Below are 25,705 nucleotides of genomic sequence, written 5' to 3' on the forward strand. Positions count from 1 at the left end.
TTTTATAATATTTTTATCAGCTTAATGATTAAGCAAAAATCTAACTAAGCCACGGTTGCGTGGTTGGATGCTCGCCTCCTTGAAAAACCATTCTTTCTACCCGTAAACGATGGACATAATAGTATTATAATACAAAGTGCGTTTTGCTCGTTAAAACACGCCACAGCCGTTGACGTCATACCATCAAAGAATATACGCGTCTCGCACACGTACCAACCGGGTGTAATGTTTCGCTTCGGGTGCTAATTTAGAGGACGTTATTCCTGCACGTGTTGTCTCCGTCATACGAATTCACTAAAGATACTCAGTCTCAAAAGAAAACAATCACTTTTCGCGCATCACACATGATTTGATTGGTGCATCGAGAACCACGTTAACAATCACGCTGACACCGGGTAGTTAGTGGGAGATGCGCAGCACTGACGAGAATCGGTTGGCCGACTGATTATTCTCTTTTGAATATAGGTAATAGGGTCATCACGTAAATTTGGAAGGTCTATGATTGGACGTAATTTTAAAGGTATCCAAAACCTAATTTATGCATGGTTTTGATAAATAATTATACACAAAAATATGAACGTGAAAAAATATAAAAATAATAATAACTACAGTATTTTGATATAAAATTTTAACGTAGATCAGATAGTTCTGGAAAGTGTAGTGCTAGATGTGAAGTTAGCAGTACAAAGTTTGACATTAAATAACTAAATTGGGGGGGGGGGGGGCTCCAAATAATTCCAACAAGTGTCCAACAATGTCCATTTGAACATTGTTGGAAGGTTTTTGAACGGTTTCAATAAAAATGTAATGCTAGGTGTGAAGAAGTTGGCAGTTCAAAATGTATGGCGGGTCAGTTAAAAAGTGGGAGTCCAACAAATTCCAACAAGTCTATTTGAATATTGTTGGAAGGTTTTTGACAAGTTCTGCTAACATTGTAATGCCAACTTCACATGGGTACCTAGATATTACATGCGGGTACATTACATCGTTCACAATTTTATAACCCAACGCCGAAATATGTTCGTAAATATATCGTATCATGTGTGCACATCGCGAAACTGCAAAATCGTGTCGGACAGATTTATTACGCACATACAATGTATACAAAGCCAAAAATACAGTGTGCCTCAAAAGTCCAATATTATCCAATATATCTATGTGAAAAATCAGTACCTATATTTAAATGCGATTTTCAATGAGTAAATTACAAGAAACTTAAGATTTAACGACATACATTTCAAATAAGAAATTAAAGAATATCTTTTTTTGTGAGAGTTAAATTTTGAAAATTTTGAAACAACTATATTTTTCATTTAATTTAATAAATAAACCATTTTAAAAATTAACATATTAAAATTAAGTAAAAACTAACGTTTATGTATTTATTATTTAACATAAAATATAAATTAATAATGTTCAATGTCTATGAATTCGTCTATCAACGAACGTTGTCGGTTTCGTGACGAACTTCGAAAATGCCGTTTTATTATTTAATTTATTAGGGATAGCTATTGTGTTCTTGTTCTCTGTTTACATGCTGTCACGATCAATAATTACACAAGAAAAGCGAAACACAAATCATGAAAAATCGTATTTTATAAAAATTACACTATCCGATCGCGTATCTGCCAAGATGCGGAAAACAAAATTGATTTTTGGTTTGAGTAGTAAATAATACTGATCCGTGGATTAATTCTGTGTTTTAATATTTGACGCGGCCACAAGTGCTGTGGACTGTCTTGGGAGATATATCGAGAATTAAATGAAAAAATACGCACAGTACGGGATATATACGTTTGGTTTCTAGAAAATATTTCTGGTTTTATCTCCCTCTGATATCCACAACACGTATTTGGCTATTAACAGTTTCAATGATTTTTCGCTTATATACATTAATGTTTATAACATATATATTGTGTATGTATTATATTAACGTGTATAATGTACATAATATGTATATTTAAACACCATACTATAACCAATAGTCTTCCTTAACGTGAATTCCATTTTTTTTTTATTCAGTGCCACGCTTTAAACAAAGTCAGGAGTCAGATATAGGAGTATAATTTAATATATGTAATTATACTTCAATCGTCTCTGAATTCCCCCTCACGTGAGTTATTCGTTTTACCGCATCGTCCGCATCAAACAAGTACTTGGATTCTAGACGATCCCTCGTAATAAACTAATAACTGAGAGGTGCTGTACATTTAAAATTATGTATTTAATAGGTATACTATAAGAACCCAATCGAAAACGAACCATGTTTATAATTTATAATACAATAATTTACCCGTGCTACGATGTGCTTCAATTAGTTTACAAGCGCAAATAATTACGATGGACGTAAATATAAGTTTTTTATAAGAACAATTAAGTGGCACGCAAATATTATGCAGTTGGTATTTTTATTATTTACGGCACTTCACAGATTACTTAACGCGCAAAACTCGTTATAAAATTACATTAAAAATGTTATTATGCATTACCGAAGCGTTATCCGCCATTATGACAATATCAAATTACAAAATATACATCGTCTCATTAAAATGTAATGTTCGTAATAAAATGTATAAAAATGCTAAACGTACTTATCACTGCTTATTTTAAACAAAACTAATTTCTATGTACAGTAATCAGACCACAGATAATACGACAAGCAATACGACGATATGATTATTACAAGTGCATTGTCGTAGCGGTATAAATCTATATGGAACCAAAATAATGTAAGCCTTTATAATATTTTCTAGTTTTCACGAACAATACCGTGCGAAATATGTATTAACAAAGTTTTAAGTTCTTCTACTCTACCGTAGACTACTCGAGTATTTTTTTTGACATTTATCAACAATAACCTGTTTTTTTTTAATTTAAAAAATTTAATAGGCCATACTAATTTACTGATCTAAAAACTGTAGGCACCTACAATAGAAACGTAAATACTTAGTAAGATAGTAAATTATAACTTGGGTACCTATCATACGAATTTGACAATTTAATAAATCATCAAACCGTTTTCAAGCGTATAATATAATCAATCCATTCATAGTTGCAGTGATGATAAAGATAAACTACCTACCTAAAGAGGTTTGAAAACTATGCAAGCTACAAGGTTTAATTACGTTATTAATTAATTAAACTCCGTATCTTGAATAGACACTCCAAAGATGCAGATGAAAACTGTGCATAGTGAATAAATAACCAGCATAATACCTACATAAAATGCTAATTTGTCAATAAATCAATAGAGCATTTAGATAGCTTTAGGAATCAACAACTAGTTCAAATTAAATCACATAATATCTATATGTGTAATAAGGGTCCAATAAAAGGAAAAACCAGAGAAGTCGCTCTTGCTGTATATAGTAGGATATATGTCGATTGTACCTTGGAATTTAGTAGGAGATTACAGTAATGGATGAGTTAAATTTGAATTCAAATTCACAAAAAATGTCTGAATAAAACTTATAAAACCTAAAATGTATATATACTTTTAGCTTTTCAATAAACAAACCGCAACTTTTAACATCTTTCAGAACATTCTGCATTACAAAAGGTATAATATGCGATTTGCATTTATACATTTTAGACTAATAAAAATAATTTTCTGATTGTTGCAGGGCAAAAATTTAAAAAAAATATCAAATATATCTCAAGTTTTTATAAAAAACTGGAGTATAAATTTAAATATAATGTGTAATTTAGTAAACACCTGCAGCCTGCTAACAAAGCGTATTTCACTATGGTTTCATTACTTGTCTAGGTTACTATTCAGAAATACCAAAGCGAAGCTATATACAACTTATTTAAGAGTTTAAGACCTATCGCTACCTATATGATTATGGCTGCAACACATAATATGCCACAAAAGAAGGAGACTACAATAAACTTATCGTGTTTGAGAGAAACATTTTAAGAACAATTTATGGTCCTGTATTCGATGACCGTGTGCAAAAATGGAAAAAGAAGTCAAATAAGGAATTAAAGAATTTGTATACAAACGAAGATATAGTGTAGTTTGTAGATGGTTAAATACTTGCATAGGCTGATCATACATGAAGAGCAGATGGTTCTCTTATTAAAATGTTAATGGCAAATCAAATAAATCGAAAAATATCAGGGAGAACATCCAAGGCGAAGGTAGCTAGACGTTATTAATAAATACCTATTATAGTTGAAACTGGATTGGAATAGAAACTTCGTCCAAGATTAAACAAGAATAAAATGGAGTTAATTGGTATTAAAAGCAGAGCCTACGAGAAAAGCTTGATTTAGAAATCAAAAACTGCAGACTTGTCAAGTGCACAACGATAAATTGAAAGCAAATACTATTTTAAGTATCCGTTAAGAACTTACATAACTTGTAATTTAATATTTACATTGTAAATTATTCCAATTTGTAAAACGCTTATATAGCAATGGTATTAACATGTATTTACATAAACTTCATTCGATTTAACGTACGACTAATAATGATAAATGATAATTAACTATCGCATCGATCGAAATATTAATACACGCGTCAAAACATATAAACCGAACTGATGATGCTCTGCGGCGCTATATACATACATATATAGCATTACATATTTGCATATCAATTTGTTCGCCGTACCCCGTAGTGTGTCACGATTACAAATATCGACACACATATGAGATACCGATTTTAATTTATTTTTGAACTCACCGATATTGTCCAAGCACAGGACTATTTTATATATCTGGCAGTGAAACTACATGGTCAGCCCACTCGTCAGAGATTCGACTGAACGGAAATAAATATTTTTAATACACAAATTTATTTTTTCTGATCATGTAACATCTTAACGTTTTATTAGCGCAGACAAATCCATTTAAATATTATATAAGTGTGTGTGTCAGCGGGTCGTATCCATAAATTTAACAGCTTCCCCAGCGGTGACCAGATAAAAAATATATACACCTATACATTTTTGCAAAATAAATAAATGATATGTGGCTATACGTACTATATACGCACTACGAGAGACCACATCATATGATTAATTAGATTTATTTAAATTTTGTTGCGGTCATCGCTATTGAAAACAATTGATCACTGTATACTATACAAACTATAAAAGACGTAGGTTAATTAGTTTTGATTAAGTTATCAACAAACAAATTAACTTAACATGAGTTGAAAATTATTGTTCAATATAAAAGGGTCAGAAACTTGTATATTATTAACCAGTAAACAATTCCACAGTGTATTATTTTTATAAGTATAGGTAAATTTGTTTTTCAATCAACTTTTTGGAACTCACTACCATCTAACCAAAATAAAACTTATTACAACCATAGTTAACTCGATTAAGTATTGTAATTTACCGAATGAAATTAATTTGTATACTTTGAACTTTTTAACTTTCTACATATTACAGAATTTTCTACCATCAATAATATAATTATAGTACACCCGTTAAAATTTTTATGATGCGTTTAATATTGTATGTTTGTGTGTAAATAAAAATCAAATAAATGTGTACATTATCAAACGAATTAGGACGACCCGTCGTCAAATTATTAGGTACAATTACTACAGTACAAAAGTAGGTTATAGCGGAACGTTCAACACAGGATATGATAATATTATTATAGGCATACATTATACATGTATAATATATCAATTTTGTCAGCGTGGAAGATGAAACGTATTCTCGGTCGAGTGAAATTATCAAAAGGACTACAACACGCACCGCACACGTAAACGGTCTAAAACGACCCTTTTTTTTCTTTAAACCGAAAAAAACAATCTTTTGATGTGCTCTTCTATGGCGCGGCGGCGGCATTCTTTTTTCACAAGAAACTTGTCACTATATTATTATGCCTAGAATAGTACTTTTTTCACAAGAAACTTGTCACTATATTATTATGCCTAGAATAGTACGTACATACCAATGTATACATATTACATATATATGTTATTATTTAGTCCAACCGTTGTCTATGCGTTCGTGGCGTCATTATTGTGACGACAATCTTGAGCGGGCGGAGGAAAGAAATTATTCATACGTAAAACGTTGTCGATGGTAGGTTTTTTGTTGTTTTACTTCACGGTTAATAAAACGCAAGGAAACGAGTCGGACGTTATCCAAATTCGTTGAGTGTGCCAACATTTTTACCCTTCAAAACTGATTAACTGTTCGAGTCCGCCAGTTATCAAATAGAAAGCAGGGTGACATTTTTATCGAAATGTTTGGGGAACGTCGCGATCAATCACCTTTTATATAGGATAAGTTCAAACTCTTAGCAGGGACAGCTTTTATTTTATTTTTATGTCATACTGTGTACATTAAACACAGCACAATAACATAATGTGGGTATATAGGTATATACAACTCACAACAGTGAAACCCCTCTATTTCGGACACCTTAGGGGAAGAATTAAAATGTTTCCGCTATTGGGATGAGTTATTTTTTCATGCAAGTTTATGCCGAAGAGTTTGGAAATATCTATTACTGAGAATGTGTTTGATATTAAGAGGATTCACTGTAAAATAACCTAAAACACACGATATATTTTAAGCTTTAAACAAGTTAAACTAAGTAGAAAAGTAAATAAATCTAAATGCATCTTTTTAAATCGATAAGCACTTAATTCTTCATTAATAACTAATAAGTATATAGGTACCTACCTATAATAATGTATAACTTGTATTCTGAGAGTAAACCAATATAAAATTCCACTCACAAATGCAACTAAAATTTCGTAATTTTTGGGCTTGAAGACGTTCAAATATTTGCATGTATTTTAGTTATTTTAGACCGATTTAAATTTAAATCGGCAACTTAAATTCTATAAGGGTATTATAGGTACCTTAAGTATAGTTAAGACCTTAAATACCTTAATTATAATAAAATATTTATACATTAATAAACATAATAATGGGTCCCACTAAAAATTATCGAGTGGGATATCGAAAATATTTGTACAAGAAAAAAACAATTAGCATTTCAGAATTTTAGCATTTACTTTAAACGAATGTATTACAGAAAGCATTGTATCATGGTTGAAGACGTAGAAATGGCGTATTCATAATTATCAGGTTATTAAGTTCAAAAATGGAATAAAATCAAATTTACATAAATGGTTGGTTATAAAAATAAACATTTGCTTCGCAGATGATTAAATAATTTAAGAAAAAGAGTAATTGATTATATTTTAATAATAGGTATTATGCTCATATAATATGATTTTAGATGAACAGAGATTACCAAAAATAATTGCATTCGGTTTTAATACAATACCTACATAAAACCGTCGAAGTAATTTCATTGAAACGAACATTTATGTAACTAAGTAAAATACACTTTTGATTCCTCTCCGAATGAAAAAGTCTATGTGTGCTTTGAGAACGATCTGATGCAGGCCATTGTTTATTACATAAACTGAAACATTAAAATGAATGTCCACAGTAAACTATTAGTTGGTTAGGGAAAATATCTAAAAGGATATTTTGCAATCGGTATATTGCGTAGGTATCTTCCCTATTGCTATATGGTACGGTTACATTAATATTTCATATTATACGATATAACACGATATCATGGGATATCCTCAAACTTTAAAGGGAATATTCAAAATTGTTTACGGGTTTATCTTTACACAATTCTACATACTTCAAAAACAATTGAAAAGAAATAATAACTATTAATTATTTTATTTCCTATTTTTATGATTATTATTTTAATAAACTAAATAATATATAACACTTTTTAAGTTTTTTAAAATTAAAAATAAATCCTAATTTTTAAAACTAAATTAAAACTTTTTCAAGTATTATTGGCTTAAAATAGTGTTTACATATAACCTATATTTAATCTTCTTATTTTGTTAACATTTTTATTTATATTGTTTGTTGAAAGTAAGTTTATAAAATTAATAAAAAAATTCAAGTAAAAAAAAAAACTAAAATATTCCTATTCTTGTCAAACTATTTAAAAGGGTAGTTGATAACCCTAAGAAATAAATTAATGTGTATTATGTGTGATGCATTTTAAAATCACTAGTATTTGTTGTTTTTTTGAATTTCAATTTCAATTGAATGTTTCAAATTTCAACACGGACGAGTTTAATGAAAAAATACCCTGAAGTATATTAAACAGAAAATTAATTTCAGGATAATTTCAGAGAATTAAATTACTACCTATTCTCACAAATATACAAGCTCGTACAATATGCATTTTGAAGAAGTACATGTTATACTGAATAGAACCTATACCAATGCCTTGCGAATTAAGGCCCACTTGTGGGAGAATACGATTCAGCTTATTTCACAAATAATGGAATTGAATAGAGTAGGTGCATGTACACATTATTTTACAATACCATTGATTAAATAATACTCTACAATAGTAATAATAATCTGGTTAGGTTAGGTTATTTAATCGATGCATGTTCCAAAAACGTAATTAGAAACATAATTTTGTTGTAGTATATGTCCAACACGACCGTTGAAAATTAAATAAAACCTAACTTGTTTTATAAAAGCAATGTATTTGATAATAATTATGCACCTATGTATGTACACCTACTTATAGAAACTCGCAACTAACTCGAAAACACGAAAAAATCATATAAGAACATATAGATAGATATATACAACAACTAGATAGCCGTCTCCTTCTTCCCATCTAAATAGGCCACCATTTACAAAGCAGGCAATGTTTACAAAATAATATTATCACAGTATATATGTATAGATAAATATATATGTTTATAAATCAATGTAAAATCAATGTAAACATTGACTGCTTTATAAATGGCGGCCGATTTCAACATTGGTCACAACTGAAGTATAAAGACGGCTATCTAGTTATTGTATATATCTATATATAAGAATATCATCCAAACATTCCAAACATATTTAACACCTTTATGAAATAAACATTTCAAAATATTATTAGATTAAAATTCATTCCAAATCATCAAGAGAATATAAAGTAATCGATTTTCCGATTCGATTTAAAGTTAATCTCATTTATATAATAAAGATAGAAGTGATAGATATACTGCAGACATGTCTTCAAAATTTTATATTACACTGAATTACATAAGAATCTTATATGACATAGATTATTTTTTATTTATAAATTTCATACATTGACAATTATATTTTCGTATAGGTAAGGTTAGGGGCGCCATTTGGGGTATTGGCAGCCCTATTTTTCGCCGTATCATATTGGCCTGCCTTAATTTCATGCTGGCGCCGATGCCCGATGTATCAGTTAAATTGAATTAATTGAAATAATTGATATAAGATGAAAATAAAGGGATATACATAGATATACTTAGATATTAAAGATATAGAAAGAAAATGTATATTAAGAAATAATGATATTATACTTTTATCAGTGTTATCACTTCAAATATTAATTATTTTTCATCCCTAATAGTAAGGTTAGAAATAACTCCAACATGGCTACATTTCAATATTCATTGTTATAACTGTGGCCTGATGGTAGACAAATGTGGCCTGATAAAAAATTTGGCAGCCCTATTTTAAAACTGAAATGGCGCCCCTGGGTAAGGTATACGTGTAGACTGTAGAATGTAGATACCTAACTTAATTTTTTTAATACCTAATTATACATTTTTGATTTGTTTAAATAAAATATCACAGTCTACTTATCATACAAATACTTAATAAATAATAACACATACAATTTAAATTAGAAGTCTTGCACTTTTTACCGAATTGTGACAAAAATAATTAATAACCAAATGTGATCAAGGGAAGGTAGTTTGTACTATTATAATATATAATATACATATATATTATGTACACATATTTTAGCCACTTTGTGGTCTCAGTGCGTCAAATGAAAAGCGAAAGATAATGGTCCAGCGATGAAATCGTGTACGTGAATAGAACCCATAAATATACTGATTATCATGGTTGAAGACATAAATACACAAAGATTAATATAAAAATAATAATGGTAGTCGTATTGTGCACGCCTGCCGTCAAATATATACCCACTATAATCTGTATTATTATTTTTGTTTTGAAAAATGTAGGGTTGGTCAAACAACAAATGTCCGTCTTTACGCGTGGCGTTGACGAGTTTATCATTAAGGATAGACTGCGGTGGGATATCATTATATTTTTGAGAATAAAATATAAATGCCCTAAAAGCATTAACAAAAGACATGTGTCTAAACGTTACATGCTATATATCCGTATATTATTTAATAATATGTTCCAGGAACATTGTTCCTGCGTTTTAGTAAACAGATGTTTGAAACAACTCAATTGTAGGAAGTCTTCAAAAATTTCATCAAATTAGTCGACAATTAGTAGTTGGGAAGTTAGTAGACAATTTATTAAGTACATTGTAAAGGAAAAATATAGAAACACAACTGATACTGTATAAAAAGTATAAAATAACTGATATATTGATAGAAAAATAAGAAATGCATTCATTCATTTAGGTATTTAGGTATTTAGGTATTTGCAAAAATATGTTTCCGAAAAATAAATTGAGTAATATTAAATTAAGTGCACTAATAAATAAATTAATACTGCCCATATTGACTATCAATTTTAGTAATTTTATGATGTGTCTATCCACCTAACCAAATAATACATTGTTAATAATGACTAGTCATAACTGAAAATAACTGATTGCAGACATTGGTGGTAACATATTATATACTAGAAATAAATAAATATAATAATACGTATACATTAATATTATCAGAACTAATACCCAATCATTGTAACAAACAAATAAACATTTATAAACGTTTATGGTATATTCTAAAATAAATTTGTTTTATTTATATTATATTCAAAGTAGGTAGTATTTGAACAAGGCTTTAAAAAAACGATGGAAAATTTTCCCGAACTTATTTTACTCTACTTAGTATGCTTGACTTAATTATTTTATGTAATTAAATTACAAAGTTTTACCATTAAATATAGATAATACTCTATACATACAGTAAGAATACTTTATTTTATATTAACAAACACTAAATTGATTATACTATAAATATTGGTATTGACTCTAACGTTATTATACTGTTGCAACCTACTTATCACTTATTAGATTTTCATTGGTTATAACTTATAATTTTTCAGGTCATGCATTCAAGATTCTTTACCAGGAATAGCACACAGGTAAATTTATAGTTATATTCATTCCATTTTTTAGTATTTTAATTATTCTTATATTTATGTATATCACTATATCTAATTCTTTAATAAAACACAAATTTCTATACTTATTACATAGTTATCACGTTTAATTATTACATAGTACCATCTCAAAAACAAAAGGAAATTCATAAACTCTAGACTTCACCTGTTCCGCCCACTTCTCCGCTCCAAATTAAGCACCAGCAACAAACTGTTAATTTATAAAGCTATTATACGACCAGTGTGGGCATACGGCATCCAAATATGAGGCTCAGCTAAACCCTCAAACATGCGTACTATACAAACCTTCCAAGTCCATATGCCTCCGTCAAATCGTATCTGCCCCATGGTACATAAAAAACGCCAATCTTCACAACGACCTAAAAGTACCTACACTTTCACATCTGACTAAATCCCACTTCCTCTCATTTCACTCAAAACTAACCCATCACACTAACCCATTAATAAAAAGACTGTCTTCTTATGCAATCCCTGACAATCCTTAAAGAAGATTGAAACGCTCATGGCCTAGAGACTTGCTGGCTTGACCTGTCGGGTGGTACTACTGAGTACCTTCCCACTCTGTTATATTCACCGCTATTTCACTCAACAAAATTATGTATAGCTTGTAATTATTCTTTGAATAAAAAAAGAAAAAAAAGAAAAAAATTATTACATAGGCATAGATAGGTGAAAGTAGTAATACTATTGTGGTTCCCGCCTCAATTGTGATACCACACGAAAAAAAGAGAGTATGAGTAGCATGACATTTATATTTTATAAAAGTACATACACTTATTATACATCCATGTGTATAAAATTCTAATTATAATTAATAAATATTATATTGTCAGATAAAGTTCAATATTTCATTATTTGGCATGTTTTAGAAAGTGATAACCATTAATCAATGCTATTCGCCTTTCCGACAACGTATAGACATTTCAGATGACTGCCCATGACATTCTAAAACATAATTTATTATGGACAAATCTACATTAACTGATTTAAATGTTGTATATTCAAAAAAGTATAGGAAAGCATTGTTTATAATACAGTTATGTACACGGCAGTTCACGCGTCACATTGAATTCAATTCTGACACAACTGCAGTACCTATATGGTGTATAGGCGAGCATTCAATACATTTTTTTCCCTTTTAATTAAAAATAATGAACCCAACAGGAACGCATATGCCAATTAATTACAACACCTATTAAACTATAATGCAGACAAACAAAAAAAAGTGAAATCCATTGTATGAATATTGTGATAATATTCCTCCGGTGTTTTAAAAAAACCCTTTTTCATATTCGCCCAAACTGAAATTTTGAAAAATAAAACAAATATAAACTATAAGCATTAAATTAACAATGATTCATTGCACAATAACGGATGCACAATGACGTAAAACCGTAGATAATGTTTGCATGCCATAGAATTAAATACATTTTTAATAGGTACTTGATATTATACAAATTAAAACTTTGACTATATAAAAATACAACTTAAATATTCCACCGACTAACTATCAAAATTGAAAACACACAATTATGAAAATAAAATTTTAAATAATATTAAAATAAATTTTTTTATTTTCATTTTACAGAGTTTTCAGAAAGACTGCCCAGAACAACAAGCTGTGTTTATATTTAGGCAACAGAGATGTAGTGGTGTCCAACAGTTCGTCCACAAAAATACACGGGATCGTATTAGTGGAACCAGATCTATTGAGGGACACAAAGAAAAAGGTACTGTGAATTAAAGTATTTTTTTTTTATAATTTTATATTTTTAAACATAAAGTAATTAAATATTTTTTATGAAATCTTTAAAGTAAACAATATCAAGTTTCAGCGTAATAATAATAAATTGTATTATCATTAATTAAGTTATTACTCTTGGATAATAATATATTTAATTACACAATTCAAATATATATATATAAGTTATAATGTTTGTAACGAATGATTAAAAAGTGTAATCAAAATCACGGTTATTATAAATCTCCATAAAATATATTATCTACGTTGAAAATATAATTGTATTTATATTATTAGGGTTGTCATTCATAAGTTGTTCTGCTCAAAAATTTACTCGTGTAAAGTTTTTACGTATAAACTTGCATATAGACTACAACAAACTTTATACTTCATGATTCTTAATACATAATATATGTTTATATAAACAAAGCAAATCGTTTATTTAGAGATGAATCACAAACATTTTTCACATTATATTTTTACATAATAATATACGTTAGTTAAGTAAATAAATAAATATTAGCAAAGTATAATATAAAACAATAATGAATCGTTATTTTACCGGAGGATATAAAAAACATAATGATACAATCATATAAAATTGTTCAAATAAATACTAAAATACACATATAAGTACGAATAGTATGTTATTATAAATATAAACATTGTAGGTACCTATACTGAGTACTAAGCGGGAAATATACGCTCGGTTGAGTTGCTACTCGCGATTGCAACGATCGATCGTAATATAATTAACAGGTAGGTACCTATATAGGTACAAGGTACCTATCATCATTTAATTAAGCATTTTTAACAATTACTGTACAGTTGTTGTCTAAAATAATTAAGTTGGAGGATGTATACGTATGTAAAGGATGTGTTAAGTGCACACGCAAGTTTATATAATATACCATTGAAAACACCCCTTCACGACTTCATGACTTCACATATACTGTACAATACTGTAAAACGCGTTAGTTGAATTACTTTCGAAACCTACACTGGCGTTAAAAGCATTTCAACGCGGTCATGCTGAGTTTTACAGTATTATTATTGCTCTTATTACTTCCCGGTTCTTTTGCGTCTTTAATGGATTTTAAATGGGCGCCCTCAACAAAACACGCTACGAAACGATGGTGTTTAACAGGAGAATTTTCATACAAAGACGTTGTGTACGATGTCATGTTATGTGTGTTAAATGTTAATAGTTGACTATATAGGTAGCCGTTAAAAAAACATATCTAAAAACACAATGAGAAAGCGTAACACACTTTATGCAACTTTACATTAAATGAATAGCCCTGTACAAAATTATCCAACGAACTTTGATGGATTTATAACAAAACAGTTTTAAGTGATTAATAGAACACGATCTACCCAATTTTATTTTCAAGAGTAATATTACATAGTATACCTGCATAATATTACTAATTATTATAACTAAAAACTGTAGTCTCAAATAACATTAATACATTTCACCGTAATTAAAATTTAAACCGTCCTAAAAACAAAATTATGTGTAGTAATTTTTTATTTTATGCATTTCAATTCATAAAGGTGTTCGGGCAAATAACATTAACTTTCCGGTATGGAAGAGAAGACGAGGAAGTAATGGGATTGAAATTCTGTAACGAAGCAATCATGTGTTTAGCGCAAATTTATCCACCTCACGAAAATGCACAACGCGAACAAAATACACCGTTACAGGTAGGTATATAAATATTGATTATATTATTAATTTTATTATGTTTGTTTATCTAAAAATAAAGTATTATAAATAATAATTTATGATACTTACTATATTAACAATAAAATTTATTTTATTATTTAATAATAATCAACTAATTAATACTTCAAAACTTAATTTAAATATTATATTTAATATAAGCTTCAATAATTAATTTTTGAAATGTATTACATGTATACATAATACAATAATAATTGTATGAATAAACGAAAATTAAAAATTGAAAATTATTATAGGTAAAAATACTATATATAAGTATTAAAAAAATACATCATACTAAATAAAACAAACGATTATTTTAATCATAAATCATAATATTCAGATTTAATTGATCTTGGTTAAACAAATAATTTCTAAATTAATTTTTTTTTTTTAATAAAAAGTTCAGTACCTAATAACAATTGATATTCTTGCAACATCCACCAAAATACCAAATATAGTATAAAACACCATATAACAGCCTTTTAAATATACTAAAAACCAATTCCTAATACGCTTGGCAAGATATGTAGTCATAAGTAGCGTTCGATTTTCCTACTTGGTGTAGATCCATAACTCCAATAATACCATCTCATTGTGATTCCTTAAGCAGTCCCTATAGCCAAGTCTCACATCGTCCGATTCTCCTGGAGGCTCAGATTAAGTCACAGTTTACTTTCCGCGCATTCCTATCACTTGCCTTAAGGCTTAAACGACTCTCCTTTGTGTACTCGTCATGTCGAGGAAATTATCTGCCACTTAACTCACATTCTCGCTAATTGCACATTACTCATAGTCCCCGGTTAGAATTACTTAAATTTTTACATTACAAATTATTTTTAATTTTTTTTCCAAGATTCATTATTATTAATGTGTTGAAGTTTTTTAAGAATGCTGTATTCTTAATTTGACTATAACGTATTAAATTATTTAATTGTATTTTAGGCATCATTTTATTTATAACAACTTCACTAGTTATATGTTTTTTATTTTATATTAACTTATGTTTTTTCTTTGTCTTCTGTCTTTTCTACTTGTTTATGTTATTGTTAATGTATAAATATTTTTAACTGTTGATAGCTACTTTAATTGAAAGCTAAAATTAAAAACTAAAAATTCAACAATAAGTGAATCATAAAAAAAATACATGGAACAGTCACTATTATTGTAACGTTATTTAATGTTTTAATTGTATTAAAGTTGATAAAAGTTATTAACTAAAAATATGTACCTAAAATAGAAATATGGTGCATACAAATCTCATTATATCGATGTAGGTACATAATAAATAGTATATATTTCATACCGTTATCTTGCTTTTAATTAAGCTAATTAAAAACATCTAACAAAAAACGTGTATATTCTAATACATAAAAGCTCTCTTAAAATTCAACTTTTTGTTTTATTTTCTAAGGAAATGTTAATACAAAGACTGGGAGGCAATGCTCATGCGTTTTCAATGGAAATAACTCATTTAGCTCCACCTAGCGTTCAATTAGTTCCTGCCAAAGAATACAACGGCGCTCCAATAGGAACTAGTTACGATATACGAGTATATATAGGTATGGACAAAAAACTATATAATATTATTATTATTATTAATTTAATAAATATAACTAATTAGTATTATTTTGTATACATTGAGTTATATGTGTACAGAGAATTTATTATAAGCAGATCATTAACTTGTATATAATACAAAAGATTTTGTATGTTTTATTTGGGTCAATAAATATTTTAATGGTCTCGGTGCCAGTTTTTCAAATTTTCCACAATTCTATAAAATTTGAAAATTAAATGACTTTACGGTAATAACTCTCAAGTTTTGTAGAATTGTCGGATTTTGATGGCTATTTTTTTATCTGAAAGAAGAAGACTTCCTATAGCCCGCATCGATCTCTGATTTTGTATTTTATTTCAAATAATTGTATTAAAAAATGTGTAAAAAAAATGCTTTTTATCTTGTATTTTTTTAGACATATTATTAAGTTTGAGAATAAAATATTGAAAAACAGAGATCGATGCGGGCTTTAAAATATTTCCCTCAAGCAATTAAAAAGAAAAATATTAAATTTGGTTGATTCTACAAGGCGGCATTATTATTCCCGCAGAGTGTATTTTTGAGGACAAAATGGCATCGTCACCGGGTGCCTTAACAAAGTCAATAAACAAAATATTATCACACATTTCAACCTTATTATTAAATTACTTTAACAGTCAACCGAACAAAAATTGTTATAAACTTATAACAACAGTAAAAGATTTTATTGCATTAACTACGTTAATTTCCTTGACAAAATAATATAACCTAACCTAAATGTATTTTATTTAAATGTATAATACATTTTAAGTTTCTTAAATGTTTTCGCTCAAACAATTAAAGTGATGACTGAATGTCATGTTTACTGAATTTTATCATTATAATATCAAATGGTTACAAAAACACATATATTTAATAATATATAAGTAGTAAGTACAATGTACAATGTACATGGATATATACGAGAGTCGAGGATATAAATGTATTGATATCCATGTATTATAATATTTTTTTTTTGATCCTAAGCCCGGCATCTATGGTCATTATAGCTGTATTGGTTTTGTACGTTGTTTATGTCGGTAAGGGGGAGGAACACGTGTGTGTTGGGTTTTGGCAGAATTTTTGATTGGGCACCCGTAGGTATCTGCCATGCCCGGGTGGGGGATTACGGCACTTGTTCCCCGGACACCGTGACTTGCCCGAAGAAAAATGCCGTCCATGGCCAAGGAATCGAGCCGGCGTCGGCTGCGTCGCAACCGACGCCTTGCACCGCTCAGCCACTCCGTCCCCCTATTATAATATTATCGCGTATGCAATGGCACATCATTCCGTTATAATTTCAAATCTCAAAGGAGGCTTATATGCAATTGTATTCAAATTAGATCAAGCGCTACAGATGTTATATCACAAACGGTTTCTAGTTCAATTAATTATAAGTTTAACAAATACCGTGGGAAATGATATCATTTTATGGACAAGACTTAAATATTATCAAAATGAAAAATGTTTGTTCTGTAAAAACTAAAAACAAGTATTATTCACTATGCTGCTGTAGGATTGTTTTATATCCCTTAGCGCACAAACAAACGAGTTATCAATGTAATATTAATTAAACATAAAATACAAATTATATTATACCTTTAGCATATAATATGACATGTATATAAGTTTCCTTAATTTAATACTCGTGTTTTTGATATTATATAAAGCCCTTATATGTCAAAATACCTCTAATATTTACTTAAATGTACTGCACAAAAATTAACAATGTTATTGTATGTATAAAACTGTAGCCGAAAGGGCAGACGAGAAGCTACAGAGAAAAAATATTGTAAAAATGGGTATCAAAGTAGTGCAAATGGCTTCAGCGCCACCACCGCCCACACCAACACCCAGATCAGAGCAGCCAAAAGGATGGCGTCAAAGAGGACCACAAGCTACTTCAGAGAAACCATTTTTACTTAGCGATGGTAAAGTTACCTTAGAGGCAAACCTAGACAAAGCTATTTATACACACGGTGATCCAATTCACGTTAACATCAGTGTGAAGAACACAAGTAAAAAAGCTGTCAGACGAATAAAGGTAAAAGCTTTAAGTTAAACAAGTAGAACAAATTCCTCTATACTCTCGGTAAAACATAATATGGGGGGGGGGTATATAGGTATAAGTGCCACTCATATGCATTTTATTTTCTTATAACCAATTACTGATTCAACTCAAATATTTCTGAAATTTAAACAACAATACACCTAAGTAAATAATTTGCAATCGTGTTCCGGTGTGGCTGTGATCAAATCCTACGTGAAATTCTCCAAGTTCCCACCGATACAATATATCCCTAGCAAAATTTTACTATGAGTCAATATTATCTAGCAACATTTTGCCCGGGAATAAAAATTCACCAGGGATTTTAACTAGTGGCAAAATATCATTGAAGTACATTTTCACGGTTACATTGCTCTACCCTATCTAGATAAATAAAATAATGCTAGGTTAACGTTAATAAGAAATAATTCAAATTAAAAAAAAAACAACTTACTATAATAGTAACTTCCTTGTTAAAATTTAAAAATAATTGTATGTTTTAAATTAATCAAAAATCTGGAAATTGAGAATTTCAATAAAATTCGGACACTGTAAGGGTAAATAAAGTAAAACTAGAAAACATAAGTCTTGATCTGATTGAGTAAGAAATAAAAATACAGTGTTGTTATTATAACGTAATTTAATGAATAAACCCACTGTATAGCTGACAGCAATTATATTTTTCTGCAGATTTTTGACAAATAAAATTGATTTTAATATTTTACTGCAGGACTACTAAAAAAATACGACAAAATTCTATTATTATCAGCTATTATAATAACACCGACCCGATGAGACTAACGAAATTATATATATTTATAGGTGTTCATCGTACAGCACGTCGACGTATGCATGTTCAGCAACGGTAAATTTAAGAACACAGTGGCATCAGATGAATGTGCCGACGTACCAATACCCGGCAATGGTGGTTCACTCGAAAAGGAATACCTGCTGCACCCTATCAAGGCGAGAACCAAAAACTGGATCGCACTAGAGGACTCACTGGGGTCTGCCGTGAACAAGTCAGACGGCACGTTGTCCAGCACTGTGGTATGCGTGTCGCCAGAAGACAGAAACGTGTTCGCAATTTATGTCACATATTACGTAAAAGTCAAGCTTTTAATAGGCGCCATGGGCGGTCAGATGTCACTCAAATTACCATTTACTTTGATGCACACGCCTTCAAACACTTATCCAGCAGGTAAACTATTTTTAGACAAGTCACAAGTAGGTACCTGTACCTATACAGGTACTTCACTTTATAATCGATAATGTTGAATAATTAAATATTTATAAATTATATGGCTAAATCATATCTAGAATTTTTTTTCACGGGAAGGTTCAACAATTTATGTTAAAGGTTATAATTTTAGCCTATAGTCAATGCATTGTCGCAACAAGAGGAAGGTTGCCCATCACCCCTTCCCGAAAATAAATCTTAGTTGCGCCACTGTTACTCATTAGTCATTACATAATATTATAAATTTTCACATTTGTTTAACCGCGATGTACAAAAACAAGGTGCTATATTATCACCAGAAATTTGTTGTTTTAGGACACCGTGGACCCCTCCCCCCCCCCATCTCACAAAGATACGGCCATGTTTGTTTGTTTCCCGTAATATTTATTAATATACCTACAATTTTTATGTATATGTGACATAGAATGCAAGGATGCTTCGTGTACGTCGTTGGGACCCTGTCTAATGGTGGACAGTAAAGAAGCAGCCATGACATCAGAGGAACAGTGTACCAATAACTTAGCACTCTGAGGATTAATCGAATCGGCCGATAATCGAGATATTCGTTCGACACCAACAACAACCACGGCCGATCAAAATGCCGAAGATCATCATGAAGACAACCGTTTTAAATTTAAAAGAATTTTATGTTGTTTCAACAACAGATAGTGTTAGGGGGACCAACTAAAAAAAAGTTTTATTGTTATTTTTTATACTAAATAAAATAGATTGTATATAGGTAATAGGTACCTCTATTCGATTAATCAAAAACTATGATTGTATAATAGTTAAAAATGTAATTAGCAAATAATATAAAACTTATCAAATTCAATATTAGCCCAAAATAATTTACAGTTTTTAGGATATTATGTTTTCTTCATTATAATGTCTGAGGTTGTTAATTTGAATAATAAAATCTCTTAAAACTAAAGAAAATTTTACCACAACCAGGCTGATTTCTTGCAGGGTAGAGCATTTTTACGATTTAAAACTGTACAGTATTATTCTAGAAAAGTCGTATTCTAAAATCCAATGGAGCTCAATAATCTACTTAATGCTTCTATTAAAAAGTTGTGTTCAACATATACAAATAAGCACAGCCTAAAATAACCAATTCAAAATGGAAAACACTAAATACACTTTTAAGCTTATAATAATTTCAGTTTGATTGTATACATTAATTGAGTTTCACTTATGTAGATTGATGTTTTGTTTGCAAATTAAATCAAATACATTACTTGTGTTCATAAAAAAAGTTCATTCTATAAGAAGTTATGAGTTGATTATTGAATAATAACATAATATAATAAGAAAAATGTCATTGACTATATTATACCATTTTTCTACAAAAAAATTTAAATAGGTACAGATAATATGAGATATTAACACAACAATAATTACCACCAATTTATATAAATTAAGAATTCAGAAAATTAAAATTTAGAAAATTGTTTAAATAAATATATATTTATCTGTAATGTCTCTCAATACCAGAAAAATTGTATATGCTTTAATATAAGATCATTTAACAGAAATTATAAAAACATGTTAACCATGAAAGTATCATGTATCAAAGTAAAAACTTTAAACACAATTGTTAATAATATAATTCATAAAAAATACTATATTATATTAATTTGGCTGGATAATATTTTTGATCTATTTTTACCACAGTACTAATTTTATAAAAAATTATCAACAATTTAACTAAAAGCCATTTTATTTATTTAAAGCCATAATTGCAATTAGGAAATTAAAAATTCCATTCTCCATCTGTCAATTAGTTTAAGTACTACTAAACAACATTATATTAATATTATTTTAATCTAACTATAAATATACCACATACATAAATCACAATGTATCGGGTGATTCACCAAGCAACTCATTCCCTTTTTTTCTTCAATAATGCAGTTATTCAAAATCTGAGTTTGATAATTTTTAAATAAAGACCATATTTATTTTCAAATTCTTTACATTTTTTTGTACTACTTATGACGTTGAAAGAAACAAAGGGGTGAGAATGCTTTGGAATCATCATGTATAAGAACAGTTAATCAAAACAAGATATACTTTAAAATACCTAAATATTAGGTTAATAAATACTCGGCTTATAATTATTTAAGTTTAACTCCTAGAGATACATTTAAGTTATGCCTTTTAATTACTTTTAATTATTTTAAATACAAATTTTCAGACTTCAGAACTTTCAAAACATATTTTCAAACAAATAATCTACTAGGTTTATGTTAATACTATGCTAAGGAACTCATACAATCAAATAAAGCATTGTGACATTTTGTGAAGTTTAATACATGGCTAAGAATTTAGTTGATTAGAATATGTATGGAGACATTTTGGGGAAAATTAAATTTTTTTTTGCCAAATTAATTTTATATTTTGTTATGAAAATGTTGTTACTGCGATCATTAATTAGGGGAGCTAATCTTGTATACCTGGAAATGATTATTTAACATTTTGAGGAATACATTATATATTTCTCTTCATAAATTGTTTATAATGTAGCTAATATGAAACATTTTATTGTCAAATTATTTAGTGATTGTAATTATAGCTGTAAGTATTCAATAAAAATGAATTATAATTTCAACAGTAAAATGATTGATATAATAACTAATACAAGTATAACCTTAAAGGTATTAAATGAGAATTTAATTAAAATTTAGATTTACAACCTCAAAATGATTTCAACATTAATTATTAGGTAAATTGTTACCAAACTGTAAATAAATTGAACTGGCGATGCTTAATCATTGTTGAAATTAGATGTGTTGTAATTATTGTAAAGCCTAAGATTGTCAGGTTTAAAAGTTAATAAATGTTGTGTTAAAATGTCTAAACAACTAAATTGTTACTATGAAAGTATTTTAGGTTAACTTATACATAAGTTTACAAATACCTAAATACATTTTACGATAGTTTTATATAATCATCAAGTTTTTTAAAATGTATCAATTTAACTTTTTAAGCCAATGTACATATCAGAATATTTTATAAATGCTATGTAAGTACTAAGTGTTTATTTTTAATGGCATAATCAAAAGGTCAAGTCTCACATGTTGCGATTAAATATTTAAAAAATAGTGAGTAGGTATAAATTATTATAGTGAAAAACTATAAGGTTTGTACTACATTGATATTTCTTATAAAAAAAATTATTTTTATCATAAAATTCTTTACAGCAAACTTAATGAATTATCTTAAACACATTTCTTGTTTTTCCAACAAACAAATAATTAGTTATATTAATCACAACATTTAATAAGATAATAACAAAACTAAAAAATCTTTTGATTTAAAAATTATTTAATATTGTTCAAATGGTACATGTACTGAAGAGACTAGACCTTTTAAAATGTATACATTAAATTTGTTTATATATATTATATAATTGTGTTTAAATATAAAAGATTTTTACACGCACTTATAAAATAATATTTTGTTCTTTCTTTTGCAATATCTTTTAAATCATTTAATCAAGACATCATGTTCCTAATTGTTAGATTAATTATTAATTATTAAAATGTATAGGTTTTGTAAGATCCTGAGTAGATATTGATGTAACCAAAACAACTGTAAAAACTGGGTATGTGAGGTTTGCATTTTGTAAATGACTTTGGATTTGGACATACCCAAATCTCACTCTATGACTTAAGAAATCAAACCTAAGAAAGGCCCTGAATTGAAGAAATAAAAATTATACTGTAATTAATTATTTGTTACAGTCTTGATAACTATCAATATTTTTAAAAACCTCAACAAAACATAGTTTTTGAATTTGTTGTCAAGTCTACTAGTAGTCAACTTTCCCACATTTTTGATATTATCTCCCAAATTCCTAAAAAAAAGAGAACCTATTTAAAAATTGTCGTATTTCAATTTTTGGAGAAGTTAAAATCAAAAAATCAAAAATGAGGGAAAGTCAATTTCAAGTAGACTTGACAACAAATTCAAATCTGTTTTTAGAATTCTTATCAATTAGTATGTTTGGCAAAGAACAGTCTAAAATACTATGACGTGCGTGTGTTAGACAAAAACAGAATTCACGGTATCAAATCCTATTTAGCTACTAAGACATCACTAAACAATGACTATCTACTTCCCGATATTAAAATAAATTCTTCATAAGAAACTATATAGCAAGAAATAAATAATATAATATCTGAACTATAAAAAGTTAAAAGTTGATGTTTTAACTGTCTTGAATCAAATATACAATTAATTTTAGTAAATAGACCTAAAAAATACAGTTTTTTTTTCTATAATATTAGAATACTTACATACTTTACATTGGATAATAGTTGTTATTACTTATAATATTATTAGTTATGTCTTATTATAAAACTAGTATTCTAATAGTTTTAAATTCTCAACATTTGACAACATTTAAATTTCTTAATAAAACATTAGATTGAAATATTATATCATCAAATTATATTAGTACTTAAAACCTAGTATTTAAAAACAGCATTTGGTAAAATTGTCTAATTGATTATGCTTATATACATGGTTTTTGTACTAAATTGTTTATATATTATATTGCATTTAATTACTATAATGATAAAATATTAATAAACAAGTATTTAGTTAGATTAAAATCATTATACATAAATCAAAGATTGATATAATATACTCTATTCCAAATAAGTTTGTAAAAAAATCCCGACGGAAACAGATCGTGCATAAGCAATATTGTTGGCTGCCGACTACTAAAACCAATCACAGCCTGGATACAGCGGCCATACCATTCCGAAGAAGCGCAGTTTATTTAAACTTATTTTAAATAGAATATGTTACCATATTTATTTCAACTTAATTTAGTTAAAAAAATTAATGCTTACCATGGAAGTCAAATCTTTGACCACCCCGTACAACATATTTTGATAGGTTAGAAGAATCATTTTGATCTGTAACCTTAATCAAAATGTATTTATAACGGCCTTTGTCATCAATATCTACGTCTGGAATTTTCTCTAATGCTGAAGAAGACATTGTGCGAATGATTAACTGAAAAATGTTCAATTACTTAGATAAAACATTTTCATTAAATATGTAGGTATAAATGCACACATAAAACGCTTAAATAATTTATCAATTATCAATCAAAACCACTACTATTCAATATCAATATAACAAATTATATTTGACTGAAGTTTTCAGTATGTACGTAGAATTTACAGTGAGTTCCGCTTAATGCTCGGCTTAATATGATCACTGGTTTATAGAATCGACCGTTTATTGGTATTGAAAATGAAAATCCCAAACCAAATTTTATATTGAAAAAAATATGCTTTATGGAATCATCAACTGATTAATAGAATCAAAATGGCCTGATGTGATCACATTAAGCGGTACTCACTGTATTACCATTGATTATAAATATTAGTATTTATAATCAATGATATTACTTATATTATTTATTTATTCTTTATAAATCTATTTTTCTTTTCATTTTAATAATAAAACTTGCTCAGCAGATAGCTCATAGAGTATTGCATTTTTAATTTATTTTATGGATAAATGCATATAGGTATTTCAAAAAATGTAAGTAGGTACCTACCTATTATGCACCTATTATAAGGCTTAAGGTGAAAACAAAAAATTTATATTCTACCTTACATTGTCACTAAAATAAATAGTACTTAATTCTTTTTAACAAAACATTGCTGTTTAAAATTAGTTAAATTATTACCTGTTCGTAAAATTAATTGAATTTTTATTTTTTTTTTTTAACTACCTAACTGAACAAAGACTACTAGGTAAGGTTAAAGGTATCATGTGAATTATAACATTTGTTTTGTATCTTAGCGTTTTTTAAAGTTATTTTTCATGTTATAAATTTTATGAGCGGTACAAGTTACTTTGTAATATATCTATAATCTATTATTTTATACAAATGGACATTAGAGCAATAAACATTTTTCACCACCCTAAGAAAAATTAAAATGACGGCCACAGATTCAAGAGAAATTATAAAATAAGAATTTACCTTAACAAAACGTGGTCTTGAAAATGTTGTTAATCTTTTAAAAATCATCAACTTTTGAACTCAACAAACAACGGTTTAACGAAGGACACAATTACTGAGTAGGTACTAAATAAGTAAATGGTAAATACTAACAATAACATCAACACACGTCGAGTATACGAGTAGTCAGTAAC

The 25,705-nt window shown here is 28.4% G+C and overlaps 2 protein-coding genes across 3 annotated transcripts in view; one reads left to right on the forward strand and one right to left on the reverse strand.

Annotated features, from left to right (window-relative positions):
* The window catches only part of LOC132941114 (arrestin homolog), a 108,242-nt gene extending 84,493 nt beyond the window's left edge, over positions 1–23,749 (forward strand). Inside the window, exons 3-9 of the mRNA XM_061009016.1 lie at positions 11,112–11,150; positions 12,778–12,919; positions 14,488–14,637; positions 16,071–16,218; positions 17,990–18,279; positions 19,105–19,483; positions 19,947–23,749. Coding sequence (XP_060864999.1) covers positions 11,112–11,150; positions 12,778–12,919; positions 14,488–14,637; positions 16,071–16,218; positions 17,990–18,279; positions 19,105–19,483; positions 19,947–20,053 — 1,255 coding nt within the window. The 3' untranslated portion in view covers positions 20,054–23,749. The remainder of the gene's footprint in view (positions 1–11,111; positions 11,151–12,777; positions 12,920–14,487; positions 14,638–16,070; positions 16,219–17,989; positions 18,280–19,104; positions 19,484–19,946) is intronic.
* LOC132941764 (14 kDa phosphohistidine phosphatase) overlaps positions 1–25,705 on the reverse strand; it is a 174,262-nt gene extending 148,557 nt beyond the window's left edge. Inside the window, exons 1-2 of one of the 2 annotated variants that reach the window (XM_061009919.1) lie at positions 25,533–25,705; positions 24,385–24,550 (exon numbers count right to left, since the gene is read on the reverse strand). In XM_061009919.1, coding sequence (XP_060865902.1) covers positions 24,385–24,550; positions 25,533–25,580 — 214 coding nt within the window. In that variant the 5' untranslated portion in view covers positions 25,581–25,705. The remainder of the gene's footprint in view (positions 1–24,384; positions 24,551–25,532) is intronic. The other variant, XM_061009920.1, reaches the window with a different exon arrangement.

The sequence above is a fragment of the Metopolophium dirhodum genome, chromosome 3, assembly GCF_019925205.1.
Source record: "Metopolophium dirhodum isolate CAU chromosome 3, ASM1992520v1, whole genome shotgun sequence".
Classification (NCBI taxonomy): Eukaryota; Metazoa; Arthropoda; class Insecta; order Hemiptera; family Aphididae; genus Metopolophium; species Metopolophium dirhodum.